The sequence below is a fragment of the Mauremys reevesii genome, linkage group 10 (assembly GCF_016161935.1).
Source record: "Mauremys reevesii isolate NIE-2019 linkage group 10, ASM1616193v1, whole genome shotgun sequence".
Classification (NCBI taxonomy): Eukaryota; Metazoa; Chordata; order Testudines; family Geoemydidae; genus Mauremys; species Mauremys reevesii.
Window position 1 is genome coordinate 26,490,156 of NC_052632.1, and position 17,893 is coordinate 26,508,048.

The window sequence follows — 17,893 nt, forward strand, 5'->3', positions numbered from 1 at the left end:
GGAGCTGTGGGATAGTTGCCTACAGTTCAGTGTGAGTGCAACAGTTTTCAGCAAGTGTTGTTTGTAGACATGGTGAACTGTGATTTCCCAAAATAGGATGGATACTATGGATTCTCTGCAATGTTGCATTCTGCACTGGGTGTTCATCCATAGTGCAAGTTGCACTGATATACTTAAGTAGTTTAGACACAACACACACATGCTAGCAGATTTTTTTTTCTTTTTTTAAGAATAGAATCCTACACTGGCTACAGAATGAAGATGTCATCTGGACTGTCTTTTGCACCTGATTAACAGAGTCCTTGACATATGAACACAAAAAGGAACAAAATGTAGAGGAAAACATAAGCTTTGCACTGTTTGCCGCATATGGTGACAGGGAACCATGTTGTATGTTACTGTTTGGAGAGTTAAACAATATTAAAATATCAGTCTTATTGATATCCTCACACTGTGCTTTTATGCAATATATAGACATCTCTTGATATTTTATTTTAATTTCATGTTGATAACTACAGTGTCACTTTAATTAGTCCGTGTATTAAATGACCTGTGACTGCAAAAGTATATTAACAAGCATTCTTCAGTCAATAATATATTTTTAGTTTTCAGTCACATCATTCACATTAAAAGGAAGACATTAAAAAATACAGCAACAGCAATTGTAAGAAGGGAGCTAATATTGCCTTTGTCAGAGGTGTAACATGAGAGAGTAAAGAAATTGTTTCCCTTTCCAAAGAATTGGATTTTGTTTTATCTATTTATAAAAGTTCTAATACTCTGGATGTCACATGCAGACCTTTTATAATTTGTTCAAATTTACACACATCATAATTTTAGAAAAAATACCAGTTCAAGCCTAATTTGATGAATAGAGTTTGGAACATATAAGGAATATAGGCTTGTATAATTTAAATCTTTTAGCCAAACTTTAATGTTCCTGCTATGGAAAAATGTATGATTAAAATCTAGTGTATATGATACTTCATACTCTGTTACCTGACATTGCTTATTAAGTTAAAAGCTTAAATGAATATTGTGATGTTTTCTTTGTGCATGTTTCTGCTTGTGTTCATAGAGATGTTATACTGTGTGTGTGTGTGTGTATCAATTGGTGGGAAAATACCAATTTATTGCATAAAATAATAGGGAGAATACATTGACAATTCCATAAAACTAAAGACAGTTTCCTAATAACTTTGATAATAAGTTGCACCCGTTTTTGTTTGTTTGTTTTTTTTTGGGGGGGGGGGTTGGTTGGTACATTTGCACTTGAGCATTCATCTCTTCTGTCGCCTATGCTTACCTTTCTAACAGCTTTTGGTTTTGTGGCCTTTGGTTGTGCAATAGTATTTTAAAACTGTTAAAGATGTGGTTTTTATTTATTTATTTATTTTTGAGATTTGCCTCTGCTTTCCATTACACAGATAATAAGTACAGCAAACGATAATCCCCCAAATCAAGGAAAAACAGGACTGTAATGAGGGGCTCTGGTAAGATACCTTAGTTCAGTTGGACTATTTCCCTCTGATATGACTGCTTACACACTGTTTGCTTTACAGAAAAGTAACAGGAAACTAATTTCCTGCATGGATTGTCAAGTGTGTTTTGTGGTGATTTTATGTAGGTTAAAAAGATATTTTCTTTCTGTGTTAAGAAATCTGCACAGTATTTATGCAAATTCTACATATACATCATAGAAACACTTACAATTTTTCCTTTTTAAGCATCAGTAGATTTATCTCTGTAAAAGTAGTGAGCTATTTGTGTCTGAGAGATTAGACACATTAATGACATTTGGCACTGAATATCATTTAAATTGTTCAAATACTTTTGCTTGTCTGGTAATAGTACTACTTTTAAGTACTACTTTTATTCTTAAAGATCAGGACCATCAAATCAAACGTTTATAGTACTTTCAAAAAACAAGTACACGTCTCTCTCTGTCGTTCTCAATTGTCTGATAGTTACTTTAACTAGACACTCAACTATATTATTCCCAAAATAATTTTGTTCATCTCAATATATAGAAATTTTGTAACACTCCAGGGGTCGTGATCCAGATTTCATTGAAGTCAATGGGAATATTTCCATTGATTTCACTGAGCTCTGGATCAGGCCCTTTAAGACAGAGTGTAGTTTTACTTTTCAGTTTTCCAGGCTGATTGAAATTTGCTAATTGGCCTTATAATGTATAAACAAAACAAATTACTGTGTAAAAATTTTTATAAATCACTTTTATAACAAGTAATCAGTGTATGGAATTAATTGTTAGAAGTGTCATGCAAACCAATAGATGCATTGCCAATCAATACATAAAAGTAACTGCAAGAAGAAATGTAGAAGTATATTCATGTTAACAGAGTACTTGTAGTTTGACATACCACAATCTATGCTCATTGTCCTTGCATTTATCAGATTATTTATCTACAAATAGAAACGTATTGGATAGTTCCTCAGACAAACATTATTAAAACTTGCACTTGAGCCTTTTATGTATGAGGCTAAACTATGTGCATATGGCCAAGACCATAACAGAGTTCAAAAAAGAATTAGATAAATTCATGGAGGATAGGTCCATCAGTGGCTATTAGCCAGGATGGGGAGGAATGGTATCCCTAGCCTCTGTTTATTTGCAATAAGCTAGAAATGAGCAACAGGGGATGGATCACTTGATTACCTGTTCTGTTCATTCCCTCTAGGGCACCTGGCATTGGCCACTGTTGGAAGACAGGATAAGGACTAAATGGACCTTTGGTCTGACCCAGTAGGGCAGTGGTCCCCAACGCAGTGCCCGTGGGCGCCATGGTGCCCACCAGGGCATTTATGTGCGCCCACCTAGTGCCCAGCAGGGGAGAGAAGCTGCGGCCCTGCGCCTGCCGGGGACAGAGAACTCCGGGGCTGCAGGCACCGATGTTCTCTGTCCTTGCGGCTTCTCTCTTCTCTCTGGAATCATATATTATAATATGATTTTTTTTTGTATTATTTAATGTACAAATACAAAATAAGCCTTGAAAAATTGTTGGCGCCCGCCACACTGTTCTGAAAATATGAATGTGCTACTGGCCACAAAAAGGTTGGGGACCACTGCAGTAGGGCCATTTTTATGTTCTTATGTTCTTATTCTTATGAATATATGAAGGCTTAGAGTTCCAGGATAAATATTTAATATTTCATAATTATTCAATAGGCTTAGTATCTACTAAAAATAAATATCATTTGTGTGCCTGTGACTAATTTTTTAAACCCTTCTCTTCTATACCCTTTCTGATAACAGCTATTACTGCAATATATAGTAATGTTCACTGCTAGCTTTATAGCCCTTGAAATGTATATTTCTAAAACATTACGGTATCAGACTGTCTTCATCTTTGTATTCTTTTTTAATTCCATATTTTTATAAACAATGAATTCTTAACAGTTCAGATAAAAATATCTATACTAATAATGCATTGTAGACTCTCTCAGCAAGCATGGCCCAAAAAGCAGACCACAATTACTTAAATGGATTCATCACATGAACTAGAAACTTCTTGTGTTCCAGATATATATCCTTATGCCATTGACTATGCTGTTACAACCCAATCTCATAATCATTTCTGTTTTCAAGATCAATAGCTTCAAAATACAATTCACCAGTCAATAAAAATCGAGTTGCCTGTGTACATGGCTCTTAAGAAATTGCAGGATTCTTAAAACCTCTCCCCTTATGACATCAATTTGAGTTGTTCTGAGAGGTTGTAATAGAAATATATGAGAAACGACACCCAACAGAATGGCAGTGCATTCAACTAATATACAAGACTTGAGTTCAAGAAAGAGTTTTGCTTCCAGATTCAGATCCTTGGTGAATGCATCCTCATTCTCAAGGCAATTAGATTAAAATATGCTAGTATTCACCTGTCAGATTAAATTATTGGGCAATATTTGCAATTTAAATTTTTTTCTTTTAGCTTGGAAAGGGGGAAGACATGGTCACAGTTCTTATAAAAAAAAGACAAAGAAAATTACAATACAGAGGATAGGAATTAATTTCAGTTTCATCTGTTATATGACAATCTTCTCTAACATATTGTTGCCAGAAACATGCTAAGACTACCTCATAAATCAACTGTATGCTTGTATTACTGGTTACACACCACAAATTTCAGATTGTCACGGTCTCAAGTTAAAAACAATATTTCCAGTATTGCAATTCCTGTGTTGCTATGTAAAGACTGATGCTCCATTTAGTTTAGTAGCCAAATTATGGCTATAACACAGGAGCAGCACAACTGACAGTACATGATGGTCAAGCCTGAACTTGCTCTTGTGGTTTGCTCATTGCCTCTCATTACTATATGCAAGATTGGCACCCATTTACCTCTTGACACCAAAGATGACCTGAACAATGGTAATATACGTAAAGGCCTCTAGGGAGTTGTTTTTGGGTAACTGCAGAATAATTAAAATCGAGATCTATTTAAGTTGGACCTATAACTGACAGGTGCCTAGAGGAGGACTTTCCCCATCTTCCTGCAACTAGTAGTTATTTGTCCCATTTTGTGCTTTGCTTGGCTTTGCTCATGTGAACCAGTTTATTTTTGAACTAGCCAATTGCAGTGATCTTGCTTAGATGGATCAGAAAAATCCAAAGTAGTTTCTCACCTTAGAGCAGGAAATAGTGTATTAAAATGTTTTAGTCTTATTAGAAGGTAAAATATCTGCAATTTGAAGATAATCATGATTTATATACACCTATTAAATTGCAGTTTTTAAAGCAAAAGGAAAAAAAAGAGTAACGAATATTTTCTTCAAGCTTGAAACATTTCTCCAGCATCAAATAAATAGTTTAACAAATGTTTAGTTTTAGTCTGATAGGGAACAGCTACACAGGGATAAAAGACCCATGCCATGACTCTAGCTGGCCTGGGTCAGCTGTGGGGCTAAAAATTGCTGTGTAGATGTTTGGACTCGGGCTGGATCCCAAGATCTGGGACTCAGTCTTCACAGTGTCCCAGGGCTCAGGCTCCAACCCAAGCCCAAATGTCTACACAGAATTTTTTCAGCCCTGGAGCCCAAGACCTGTAAGTCTGAGTCAGCTGACCTGGGCCACCTATGGGTTTTTTATTCCTGTGTAGACATATCCATAGAGGTTATGAAATATTCTTTTTAATATTGATAATTGGATAACTGAACTTGTCACAAGAATCTTTTACCTTTCAAAGACCCCTAAAATGTCCCCTTAAAAAAAAAAACAGAAATCATCCTTCCTGTTTGAAGAACATCTCTAAAGCATGTAAATAATCGAGTATTTTTCTCAAGTTGTACTTCATATTGTATCATTTTAGAAGCTTTATTTACACCTTTATTTGCCTTTCTGAATAAAATCTGCAACTTCATTTAATGTGAGCCAATACTTCATTAAAAAATGAACTAGTGTTCATTACAAATAAAAATGTATTTGTATAGTGTACTATACAAATAAAAATGAGATGGCTATAATAAATAAAGGATCAAATACATTTGTACAAGGGTTCAAAGATGGAATATATTAGGGCTATCAAGCGATTAAAAAAATTAATCACGATTAATCATGTGATTAATCACACTGTTAATAATAGAATACCATTTATTTAAATATTTTTGGATGTTTTCCACGTTTTCAAGTATACCGATTTCAGTTTTAACACAGAATACAAAGTACAGTGCTCACTTTATATTTTATTACAAATATTTGCACCACAAAAAACAAAAGAAATAGTATTTTTCAGTTCACCCAATACAAGTACTGTAGTGCAATCGCTTTATCATGAAAGTTGAACTTACAAGTGTAGATTTATGTACAAACAATAACTGCATTCAAAAATAAAGCAATGTAAAACTTTAGAGCCTAAAAGTCCACTCAGTCCTGTTTCTTGTTCAGCCAATTGGTCAGACGAACGAGTTTGTTTACATTTGCAGGAGATAATGCTGCCCGCTTTTTGTTCACAATGTCGCCTGAAAGTGAGAAAATGGCACTGTTTTAGCCAGCATCGCAAGATACTTACATACCAAATGCACTAAAGATTCTTATGTCCCTTCATGCTTCAACCACCATTCCAGAGGACATGCTTCCATGCTGATGATGGGTTCCGCTGAATAATGATCCAAAGCAGTGAGGACTGATGCATGTTCATTTTCATCAGCTGAGTCAGATGCCACTAGCAGAAGGTTGATTTTTTTTTTCCTGGTTTGGGTTCTGTAGTTTCCGCATCGGAGTGTTTCTCTTAAGACTTCTGAAAGCATGCTCTATAGCTCATCCCTTTCAGATTTTGGAAGGCACTTCAGATTCTTAAACCTTGGGTTGAGTGCTGTAACTATCTTTAGAAATCTCACATTGGTACCTTCTTTGCGTTTTGTCAAATCTGCAGCGAAAGTGTTCTTAAAATGAACAACATGTGCTGAGTCATCATCCGAGACTACTATAACACGAAATATATGGCAGAAATGCAGGTACAATAGAGCTGGAGACGTACAACTCTCCCCCAAAGCGTTGTCACAAATTTAATTAATGCATTATTTTTTTAATAAGCGTCATCAGCATGGAAGCATGTCCTCTGGAATGGTGGCTGAAGCATGAAGGGGCATATGGATATTTAGCATATCTTGCCTGTTCTCATTTTCTGGTGACATTGTAAATAAGAAGTGGGCAGCATTATCTCACGTAAATGTAAACAAACTTGTTTGTCTTAGCAATTGGTTGAACAAAAAGTAGGACTGAGTGGACTTGTTGGTGCTAAAGTTTTGCATTGTTTTGTTTTTGAGTGCAGTTAGTAACAAAAATCTACATTTGTACGTTACTCTTTCACAATAAAGAGATTGCACTGCAGTATGAGGTGAATTGAAAAATACTGTTTCTTTTGTCATTTTTATAGTGCAAATATTGGTAATAAAAATAATAATATAAAGTGAGCAGTTTACACTTTGTATTCTGGGTTGTAATTGAAATCAATATATTTGAAAATGTAGAAAAACATCCAAAAATATTTAATTTCAATTGGTATTTTATTGTTTAACAGTGTGATTAAAACTGCAATTAATTGCGATTCATTTTTTTTGAGTTAATCTCATGAGTTAACTGCGATTAATCGACAGCCCTAGAATATATATTTTATCACTTTACACAATTGTTTTATGTACATGTATATCTGATGCAAAACTTGGACAGAAACTGAAATTTTGTCTAACTTTTTCTGAATTTCAGTATTTTTGGTGACTGAGAGAAATTTTTTTTCTCACTTCCATAGTTTTCCTACACACCTTCCCTTCACTCAGCCATTGTTGTAGGACAAGTTATTTCTCACCATCTCAGGCATTACTCTAGACTCTTGAAATATTGCTCCAAACTGTTTTCTAAGGTGTCACTCCTTGGTTATAACATTAGAATGCAGAAAAGTGAATTGCAGTGAATTGATCAATAGTAGCCATATAAAACTTTAGCAGTGTGGGAGTTTAACCTGCTGAATAAATATAATTCAAATTTCTACAATGCATTTGCATTGAACAGACTTGTCTATATTATTTTAAGATGTGCATTCCTCTTTCAATTTGTTTTTCTAATTACAGTAATGTATATTATGACAGATTATACTGCATTATTTAAAACAGCGGATGGAAATATACAACTTCTTTGGTTTGGTTTTATCCAGTTTGAAAAAGTTCATGAACATAATCATGCTGGTACATTAATTTTGATGGAATAAATGGGCCTAAAGAGTCAAAAGTGTTAATGTGCCCCTGTAATTGTCCAGCATTAAACAGTTTTAAACCAAGTTTTGAGATACAGCCCCCTCAGCCTGCTTGGTACCGTGGCAAACACATCATTAAACATCCTTTAAACCTTTTATTAAAGATACAGAAAAGAAACTTAAAACATTTGAAATATTAAGTATTAAATAAGGCTTTCATTTTAAAGTACCTTGATCCCTATAGCTGGAGACCTACCCCTGCGTCCACCCTTGTTTCACTATCATTTAGGCCATTGCTATGCTATGCAGTGCCATAGCTGTGTTGGTATAACATCATAGTATAGATACAGGCTACAGCGATGGAAGGTGCTTTTGCTTTGCTACAGGAACACTACCTCCCCAAGCAATGGTAGCTAGGTTAATGGAAGCATTCATCTGTCAACCTAGCTGCATCTATCGTAGGGGCTAGGTTGGCATTGCTATGGCAGTTGGGGGTGTGGATTTTTTAACCTAAATTTTACATGTAGACCAGACCTTAGATGTTACTTAAAATGGTAAAAACTGTCCTTTCTGGGGAAAAGAGAAGTTAAACAGTAATAAGTCACCAGGACAAGATGGTATTCACTCAAGAGTTCTGAAGCAATTCAATATGAAATTGCAAAACTACTAACTATGGTATGTAACCTATCACTTAAATCAGCCTCTGTACCAGATGACTGGCAGATACCTAATGTGATGCTGATTTTTTAAAATGGCTCCAGATGCAATTCTGGCAATTACAGGTTGGTAAGCCTAACTTCAGTATCAGGTAAATTGAAACTGTAATAAAGAACAGAATTGTCAGACAAGTAGATGAACAGGATATGTTGGGGAAGAGTCGACACAGCTTTTGTAAAAGGAAATCATGTTTCACTAATCTATTAGAGTTCTTTGAGGGGAGTCAACAAACATGGACAAAGGTAAACCAGTGGATATAGTCAACTTAGACTTTCAGAAAGCCTTTGACAAGATCCCTCATCTAAGGCTCTTAAGTAAAGTGAGTAGTCCTGGGATAAGAGGGAAGGATCTTCTCATGGATCAGTAACTGGTTAAAAGATAGGAGACAAATGCTATAAATGTTCAGTTTTCACAGTGGGGAGAGGTAACTAGCACAGTCCCCCAGGGATCTGTACTGACAGCAGTGCTGTTCAACATATTCATAAATGATCTGGAAAAAAGGGGTAAACAGTAAGGTGGCACAGTTTTCAGACTATACAAAATTACTCAAGATAGTTAAGGCCAAATCTAACTGAGAAGAGTTACAAAGGGTGGCTCAAAACTGTGTCACTGGGCAAGAAAATGGCAGATGAAATTCAGTGTTGATTAATGTCAAGTAATACATATTGGAAAACATCATCCCAACTACACATACAAAATGGTGAGGTCTAAATTAGCTATTACCACTCAGCATAATGTGCAGCAGCTGTCAAAATAGCTAACAATGTTAGGAACCATTAGGAAATGAATAGATAGTAAGATAGAAAATATCGTCATGCCACTATATAAATTCATGGTATTGCCCACATCTTGAGTACTGTGTGTAGTTCTGGTTGCCTCTTCTTTTTTTTTTTTTATTTTTTTTTTTTTTTAAGACAATTGGAAAACGTATAGAGAAGGGCAACAAAACTTACTAGGGGTATGGAACAGCTTCTGTCTGGGGAGAGATTAAAAAGACTGGAACTGTTCATCTTGGAATAGAAACAACTGAGGGGGGATATAATAGAGGTGTATAATAATGAATGGGGTAGAGGAAATGAAAAAGAAAGTGTTATTTACCCTCTCACATAACACGTGAACTAGAGGTTGCCCACTGAAATTAATAGGCAGCAGATTTAAAACAAATACAAGGAAGTGCTTTTTCACACACATCACAGTCAATTTGTGGAACTTGTAGCCAGGGCATCTTGTGAGGACCAAAACTATAACTGGATTCAAAAAATAATTAGATAAGTTCACGAATGATAAGCCCATCAATGGCTACCAGCCAAAATGCTCAGGGACTCAACTTCCTGCTCTGGGTGCCTAAAGCTCTGATTGCTGGAAGCTGGAACTGGATGAGAGGGGACTGATCTCTTGATAAATTGCCCAGTTTTGTTAGTTTTTTCTGAAGCATCTGGCACTGGCCACTTGCAGACGACAGAATACTGGGCTAAATGGACCAATTGTCTGACCCAGAATGGCCATTCTTATGTTCTTTTGATTTCCGGTTCCACTCTTCTCTTGTTTACCAGACGTGGTCCTGACACTTGAGTTATATCAGTATATTTTGAGTTATATCAGTAGGCCTTTTTGTTTGAACTGATTCAGTCTGTCTCCCTTTTGCATCTTTTAACATTGACATTTATTGATACACGTGATTGGAACATTTTGTAAACTTTTTATCCATTTTCCCACAGTTAAGCTTACAATTAGGGTAAATTTTTAGGCCCAATTGTTACAAAAGTGGTCAATGAAATAAAAGTAGAGGAGGGCTAATAAAAAAAAATGTATTACAATTTGTTACAAAATGGATATTAGTATTTAAATCTTCCCTTGCTTCCAATTCCATAATTGTGCGGGTACATCTGCAGTCACAGAAGTGAGTACCCATATTTGTGTAGAATTACTGTGATTGCATGCACAGTGGTGACAAGTATGCAAATGACCCTTTAAACAATTAACTGACCATTTGCATGCACAGTTATGAAATCTGGTCCCTAACATTCAGTCATGTATTTATGCTAAGAGTGGGAGAACCATGTGTGTTGTTACTTCTGCTTAATTAGATCAGTTGCCAAGAAAAAGATTAATGAGAAGTGTTTTGGTTAATCATAACAGTGGATAAATTTTTTTTTCTGTTTAAATTTAATTATTGGAGGTGTCTAAGAGCTGGTTTATAGTTGTAAATTTCTGAATGCTATCATAAATTTCCCACTATGCAACCCTATTTTTACTTCATGCTGCTGCTCAGCTCTTTTTCAGCTACTAGGTGTCAATTTCTAACAAAAGTGCAGACTAGATGCGATCAAACTGGCTACGTAAGATTAAGCCGATATGATAGATAAGGGAAGCACTGTATCTTTTAGCAGAATTGTTTATCTGGCCTTTGCAAAAGCACAATTTGCAATCTCTGGCCATATTGAATCCATTGTTGGCCCTGAATTTTCAACTGACAGCTATGGTATATTTTTGACTTGTTGGCTGAAACTGTTCTCCTTTGAGAGAGAGGATGATTGTAAAGTTAAGGTACATGATTGAAATTCAGGACATCTGGGTTCGATTCCAGGATCTGTTATAGTCTTCCTTTATGACTTGGAGAAGTCAATTAATCGCTCTGTACTTAAATTCTTTGTGTGGAATGGGCATATTACTTGCATCCCACTCATAGTCTAGTCTGGTTAGGCTGTAAACTTGTTGGAGCAGGGATTGTCGCTTCCTATGCATTTGTACAGCTCTTAGCACACTAACTCTGATTTTGGTGGGGCCTCTAACACTGCCATAATAGAAATAATATATAATCTGATGTGGACAATGTCACAGTGAGCCATGGCTTTATAACGTGAAGGCTAGAAAGCTGCAGTAAGCTCTACTTGGGGCACCACTAAAGGGGACTTGAAAGCTTCAGCTGCTGCTGAAGTTAGCAGCTCCTGTTGAGTTGGAGAGAGCTCATTTAAAAAAAAGTGCTCTATGACCTGCATTGGCTACCTGTTTGCATCTGAGTGCAGTTTAAAGCATTAGCATCTATAAATCTAATAATGGTCCGAGACCCACTTATTTGAAGATCCTCTCTTGTCTCCGAGTCCTGCCATGGGAGTTAAAATCTGTTGGTTTTTTTGCTGTCCTGGGATTTACATTGCCGGTAGCGAGGTATTCTCAGCAAAGGGCCCACACCTCTGGAACCTGTTCCATCAAGTAGTTTGAGACCCCAAGTTGGTGTTGGAGCACAGTACTATAAGACCATGTTTTATGCTTATTGTAATAGAGAATGGGAACTTTAGTTAATATGCAGGGATTTTATTCTCCTGTGATGGATTCTTTGTACTGCTGTAAGTTGCCAATGTGCCTTGGCAAGGGGCACTAATATAAATCTCAATATTCTGTAGTGGTAACAGAAGTATACAAATAGTTTTAATCTGAAACATGGGTACAAATCTCAACTATCCTCATTTGGTTTACTGAATCATGGAGTTTTCAGTTAGCAGGAATAATAAGTAAATGTTACAGACTGTAAAGATCTACTTTTATTCCTTTTATAAATTCTATCCTTATTATCCTTCCATTTAGGGTCAGCTTTATCTGCTGGTGACAGACCAGGGTTTTCTTACAGAAGAGAAAGTTGTCTGGGAAAGTTTACATAATGTAGATGGTGATGGAAATTTCTGTGACTCTGAATTCCACCTTCGGCCTCCATCAGACCCAGAAACTGTATATAGAGGGCAGCAGGATCAAATCGATCAGGTAAATCTATTGCATTTCTCCAGCTTTTGTAGGGTGGGATTTTCCAAAGTGGTTCCATTGAAGTCAATGGAAGTTCTACCCCTGACTTCAATGGGATCAGAGTAAGGATGACACTGATTGTTTTTAAAAATTGCTCTCTAGGAAAAATGAACCCATTTTCCAAAGATTCTACTGTTACCTCTTCAGATGGATATTTCTTAGCATGTTCTGTTCATATACCAGAAGTCAGATTTGACATGTTAAGGAATTAATATACATTATTAAAAACATAAAAACAAATCATACTGTGGAATTTTCACTTCTTTGGGTGCTTGTCCATATGCACATTCCACTCATGGTGTGCATATGCCTCAAGAGCTCAAGATTGGAGACTTTTTGGCCAGTAGTATCCATATGTGCACGTGCACCCAGCCAATCCTCATGCTATGCAGTGAGGGCATATAAGGGAGAAGCTAATCAGCCACTACTCAGTTCTTCTCACATCCTTTCAGCTTAGAAATGGAGCCCTGATTGTCTGAGGCCACGTCTACACTACCTGCCGGATCGGTGGGTAGTAATCGATCTATTGGGGATCGATTTATCACGTCTCATCTAGACACGATAAATCTATCCCCGAATTGATGCCCATACTCCACCTTGATAGGAGGAGTAAGCGGAGTCGACGGGGGAGACGCGGCGGTTGATTTGCCGCCGTGAGGACAGCCAGGTAAGTCGAACTAAGATTCTTCGACTTCAGCTATGCAAATAGCGTAGCTGAAGTTGCATATCTTAGATAGATCCCCTCCTCCACCCAGTGTAGACCAGTCCTGAGAGACTGCCAGCCGTTCTCTACTAGTATAGTTCTAGCTCTGATTTCACAGTTTATATAGTCATAGCTTAGTCCATTAATAGATATAGTTATCTGTAGATATTGTTAGTTCTTTAGGAATTAATCACCAACAGCATGACATCATCCGGTTCTCTTGAATTGAAACGCTGCTCCTTGTGAGGGAATTATCACAGTCTCAGATTGACATTCATAAGTGCTTTGATTGTCTGAAAGAATCATACATTCCCAGCAAATGGGCAATTTGTAAGCCTTTTTGTTTTAAGGCCAGGGAAGACAGGGAGGCTGGTTAACAGGTCTTCCTCATGCCTTCAGAGCCCCAAAGTAAAGCCTACAAGAACCCAGTGACTGCCCAACCTCCAGGCCATGAGGTCTGTGTCCTCCTCAGACAGCCCACAAGGCTCCAGGAGTCCGAGAGGCAGAACATCTACCAAGGCTTTGTCTAAGAGGAAAACCTGCCCACAGCACCTAACATCTGTTGACACTTCTTGGCCCAGAACAATTTCTGCCAGTCTCATGCCAATTCCGACTGGATAGCACCAAAGCACCCAGCACAGAAAACTCTGCATTCACAAAAGAACTAGTTTAATCCTAGTACCATCTACCTAGTACTCTATAGGTGCATTGTGAAATGGCCCCAGCACTGATGCTCCTGGCAGCAGAGCCAACCCTGACCTAGGCCACACACCAAGGGCCTCTCCTGTTCCATAATTGAGATTGTGATACTGCCCTGAGAGAACCTGGTTCGAGACCACCAATCCACAACACTTTTGCTGAGGGCACCAAACAAGTACTAAGCACCAATTGATCTCCAGATACAACAGGATCTACACTCTCCCTTACTGTTTGCAGTGTTGTTGTAGCCATGCTGGTCCCAGGATATGAGAGACACATGGTGGGTGAGGTAATATCTTTTATTGGACCAACTTCTGTTGGTGGAAGAGACAAGCTTTTGAGCTTCAGAGCTCTTCTTCATCTCTGTGAACCTTGAAAGCCTGTTTCTTCCGCAAACAGAAATTGGTCCAATAAAAGATATTACCTCATCTCCCTTATTGTTGGCTTCATCATTACAGTCAGCACTGACTCTACTAACTGGTCCAGCACCATCAGTTCCTAATGCACTGGGAGCCACAGCATCACCACCCCTTAATCAGCGTTATCCATTCTTCTTGTTATCTTCAGAGCCAAAGTGTTAGGAAGATCCATACCAGTAGCATCTTTACTTGCCTCAACCCTCGACATTTGATAGAGTCCAAACACTCTTCACAGGAAAAATACTGGGACCTTCCTGTTGGGGACCCTGGTCTGCTCTGTCCAATTTTAGCCAGACGGACCAACACCGCTGCCAGGAGATTTTCACCCACAATATCAGTCCCACAGGCCACCCATTGAGATTTCCTGGTTCCACCTCAACCGCAGGTAGAACAGGAAGTTATGGAAGAACAGGAACAAGAGGGCAGCCTGCCAGCTCCGGTGGTCCTGTTCTTTGTCCCCTGATGAGGTTGTAGTGCTACCAATGGCCTCATAATTGGACAATTTCAAGGACTTCCAATATTTATTAAAAAGGATATCTGAGGCCCTTCAAATCCCTGTTGAGGAGGTCCAGAAGCAGACTCATAAGTTAGTGGACATTCCCCATGCTTCTTTGGCAGGAAAAATAGCCCTCCATGTCAACAAAGCTATCATGGACACAGCCAAAACTGTGTGGCAAATGCACCCCATCCATTGCTCTCTTAAGGCAGAGAGAAAATATCAAGTGCCTCCCAAGAGTGCAGAATTATTGTACAGACATCTTCGTCTGTAGTCACAGTAATGAAGGAAAGAGCAAAACAACTCAAGTCCACACCAAAAGGAGGACTAACCAAAGAGATTAGATAAATTTGCCCAGAAAACCTCCTCTTTAGCAAGCCTACAGTTCTATGTGGCCAGTTACTAGGCCATATTAGCCAATTATGACTTCTGGTATATGAGAGACTGCATGCCTTTGCAGATAAACTGCCAAATGAGACTTGCAAAGAATTTGTCATTAGTCAACAAAGGCCAGCAAATGGCCATACACGTCGGTGAGGTTCACTGTATATGGTGGAAACAGCTGCCAGATTCATGGTGATGGTGGTGGTTATGCAACATCTGTGGCATCACTGTGAAAATTTTCCCATATCAGTCATCTGTAAGGCATCTATTTGGGCATCAATACACATCATCATAAAGCACTACACCATCACTGAGTCTTCTAGATCTGATGCTGTATTTGGTAAAGCAGTCCTTCACTCATTGTTTAACTAACCATTCTAAGCTCCCATTGCTGCTTGGGAGTCAACATCAGTGGAAGGTGTATATGGACAAACACTTGAAGGAGAATGGCAAGTTACTTACCATGTATAGTAAATGGAGTTCTTTGAGATGTGTTGACCGTATGCACATTCCAATCCCATTCTTCCACTCTGTCTGCCTTGGAGTAGTCGTTGGGGATTCTGCAGTGAGAAGTGCTGACACACATTGCCTTTAAATGCCCTTACTGCAGAGCACAAGGACTGGGAGGGTGCATGAACGCCATATGGATAGTGTGAGCCAAAAAGTCTCCAATCTCAAACTCTCTAGGTGCATGCACACTATGAATAGAATGTCAACACATCTGAAGAACTCCAGTTACTACTATACATAGTAACGTACTATGACTAATAAATTACTGTCATCCTATTAGTAAAAACTTAGTAGCTTATGCTAGTTTATGAAAGCTACAGTATCTAGCCAACTTCAGATTTGTTCTGTAAGGACTTAAATTCCGTATGATGTTGGTAATTTACCTTAAAAGCATGGGTTAGCCTGTCTGTAATGGTTCCTAAATTTGAGAAGAATACATAAGTAGTTTGTAGTACATAATTAGTACATAATTGTGGTTTGATGTACATTATTTCAGATCTCACTGTCATGCCTTTTGATATCAATTCTGCAGAATGGAATACAAAAGCAGTAGTGTTCATAGATTCTTGGTTTTTTTTTTTTTTTTATATTAGCTTCTAGAGGTCTCATCTAAGAGGACCCATTGTGATAGGCAGGGTAGAAACATACAGCAAGAGACAGTTTCTGCCTCAAAGAACTTACATTCTGCGTAGCCAAAACCAATTAATGAGTTCTTAAAGTGTATTTGAGAAGCATTATTACATATTTTAAAAAGCTTAAAATATGCGTAGGCAGATGCTTTTAATAAATTTGAGCACTTCAGTTAAAATCTGAGATTTAAGCTGTTTTATCTCCCCCATATTAACATGTTCCAATGTACATGTGTAGGTTTTGATAACAGTTTCTGATAATATAAATCAAGAATTAATGTTATTCCCTGCAAATATATGAGTGAAATTTAGAAAATTTAGAAACATGAGAAAAATTTAGGGGCCACCTGTGGTACTGCGCAGTCAGGTATGAGCAGAGACTAGCCCAAACAGATGTCTGTAACTGAGTTGATTATCTGAAATTAATGTTATCAGATTTAATTTGTTTGGAGCTGTTGAAATAATGAAAAACAAAAACATTGGTATATCAAAATTAAATGTTAAAAAGCTGGCACATCAACTTTTCTGCTAGGGTGAAGTGCTACATTGTGGGGAAAATAAGCTTGAGAACAAATTTGGAATAATGATTCTGTACTGGCATTCGTTGGAATTGAACACTTCAGTGCAACCCCAAAAACTCAATGAGTTGGATTCTCCACTGTGATTTTATGGCTCAAAGCAGCCATAAAGCCAGCAGTGCTGGGCACTTCAGGATTCAGCTTGGGTAAGGTGAATCCCCAAGTAGTGTAGAGCTTGTATAGCAGCCTTTTATGCCTAGTTCCCAGTGCAAGGGGCATTTCTGAGTGAAAGAGAGATGGCTGGGGTATCTTCACTTGCTGGAAATCCGTGGCTGCCATGGCCCCTTGATGCTGTGGACAGCTGTACAAAAGTTAGCTATATATCTATATATACAATAAGTTCTTGACAAGCTAGGGTGAAAGTCTAACTCTCTCAATCCTGCTGTGCACTATTTGTGTGGAACCTGCTTCTACAAACTAAAAGTTCCCTGGTGTGCTTAATGTACTCTTGTTTTAAAGCTCTGAACTGGAAGACTGTAATGTCTCTCTTTCTTCTATTGATCACGAAGAAATTCCATTTTATTTAGCTATTACTACTATTATTTTATTTGGCTGAAAGGTGTTTTCCCATGACAGCTCCCTCATGACAGATAAAATGAAAACTAAATTCAATACAAATAATATCTGAAATAACTGACAGCTACAAAACATTCTATTATTCTTAGGTGGTGCAATACAGTACAATTCTGGATGACATATCTTCCTGGTAATGGAATATTTTTGTTTGATCCAGTATAACTATTAAAGTGCAGCTTTTTAAGAATTCCTTTGCAAAAGTTACAGTATTGTACACTAGCCCTACAATCAGAAGTAGCTAATTTAAATAATGAAAAAACTTTCTCTTAAATTCAAAATTTTTGATCTCCTCTAATATAAAATGAAATGACGGACACTTGTCCAAAAATGTGTGTACTTTTTGGGAGGGTCATGACCTTTTCTTCCTTAAGAAGTTTGTGGAGGTGTGGAAGCAGTATTCACAATAGACAGATAGATGGTCTGTGCATCCAGTAGTAACCCTGAGTCAAAGCACAGATTTTGCGCTGGAAATAATCTGTCCCTCTGCAGTCCCTGAAGCCTATCATCGTGTCCCCAAGTGCTGGTAGCGCCTGGGTTCTGTTTTTCTTATGTCACCAATCCCATAGTGTAAGCTAATGCTCCTTGAAGCAACATTTACTAATGTTACTGTGTGCAGCAGAAGGGGAAATGTGCCACATAAAGCAGCTGATTCCTGCTTCTGCACCTTTCTGACTT

The 17,893-nt window shown here is 37.7% G+C and overlaps 1 protein-coding gene across 8 annotated transcripts in view; it reads left to right on the forward strand.

Moving 5' to 3' along the window:
• Nucleotides 1-17,893, forward strand: part of MINDY2 (MINDY lysine 48 deubiquitinase 2) — a 102,796-nt gene that overhangs the window by 77,933 nt on the left and 6,970 nt on the right. For 3 of the 8 annotated variants that reach the window (XM_039492816.1, XM_039492815.1, XM_039492817.1), the window contains one exon: nucleotides 12,012-12,185. In XM_039492816.1, the coding sequence (XP_039348750.1) occupies nucleotides 12,012-12,185 (174 nt within the window). Of the gene's footprint in view, nucleotides 1-230; nucleotides 1,177-1,427; nucleotides 1,494-12,011; nucleotides 12,186-17,893 lie in introns of those variants that run through there. The other 5 variants (XR_005585757.1, XM_039492819.1, XR_005585756.1 and 2 more) reach the window with 5 other exon arrangements.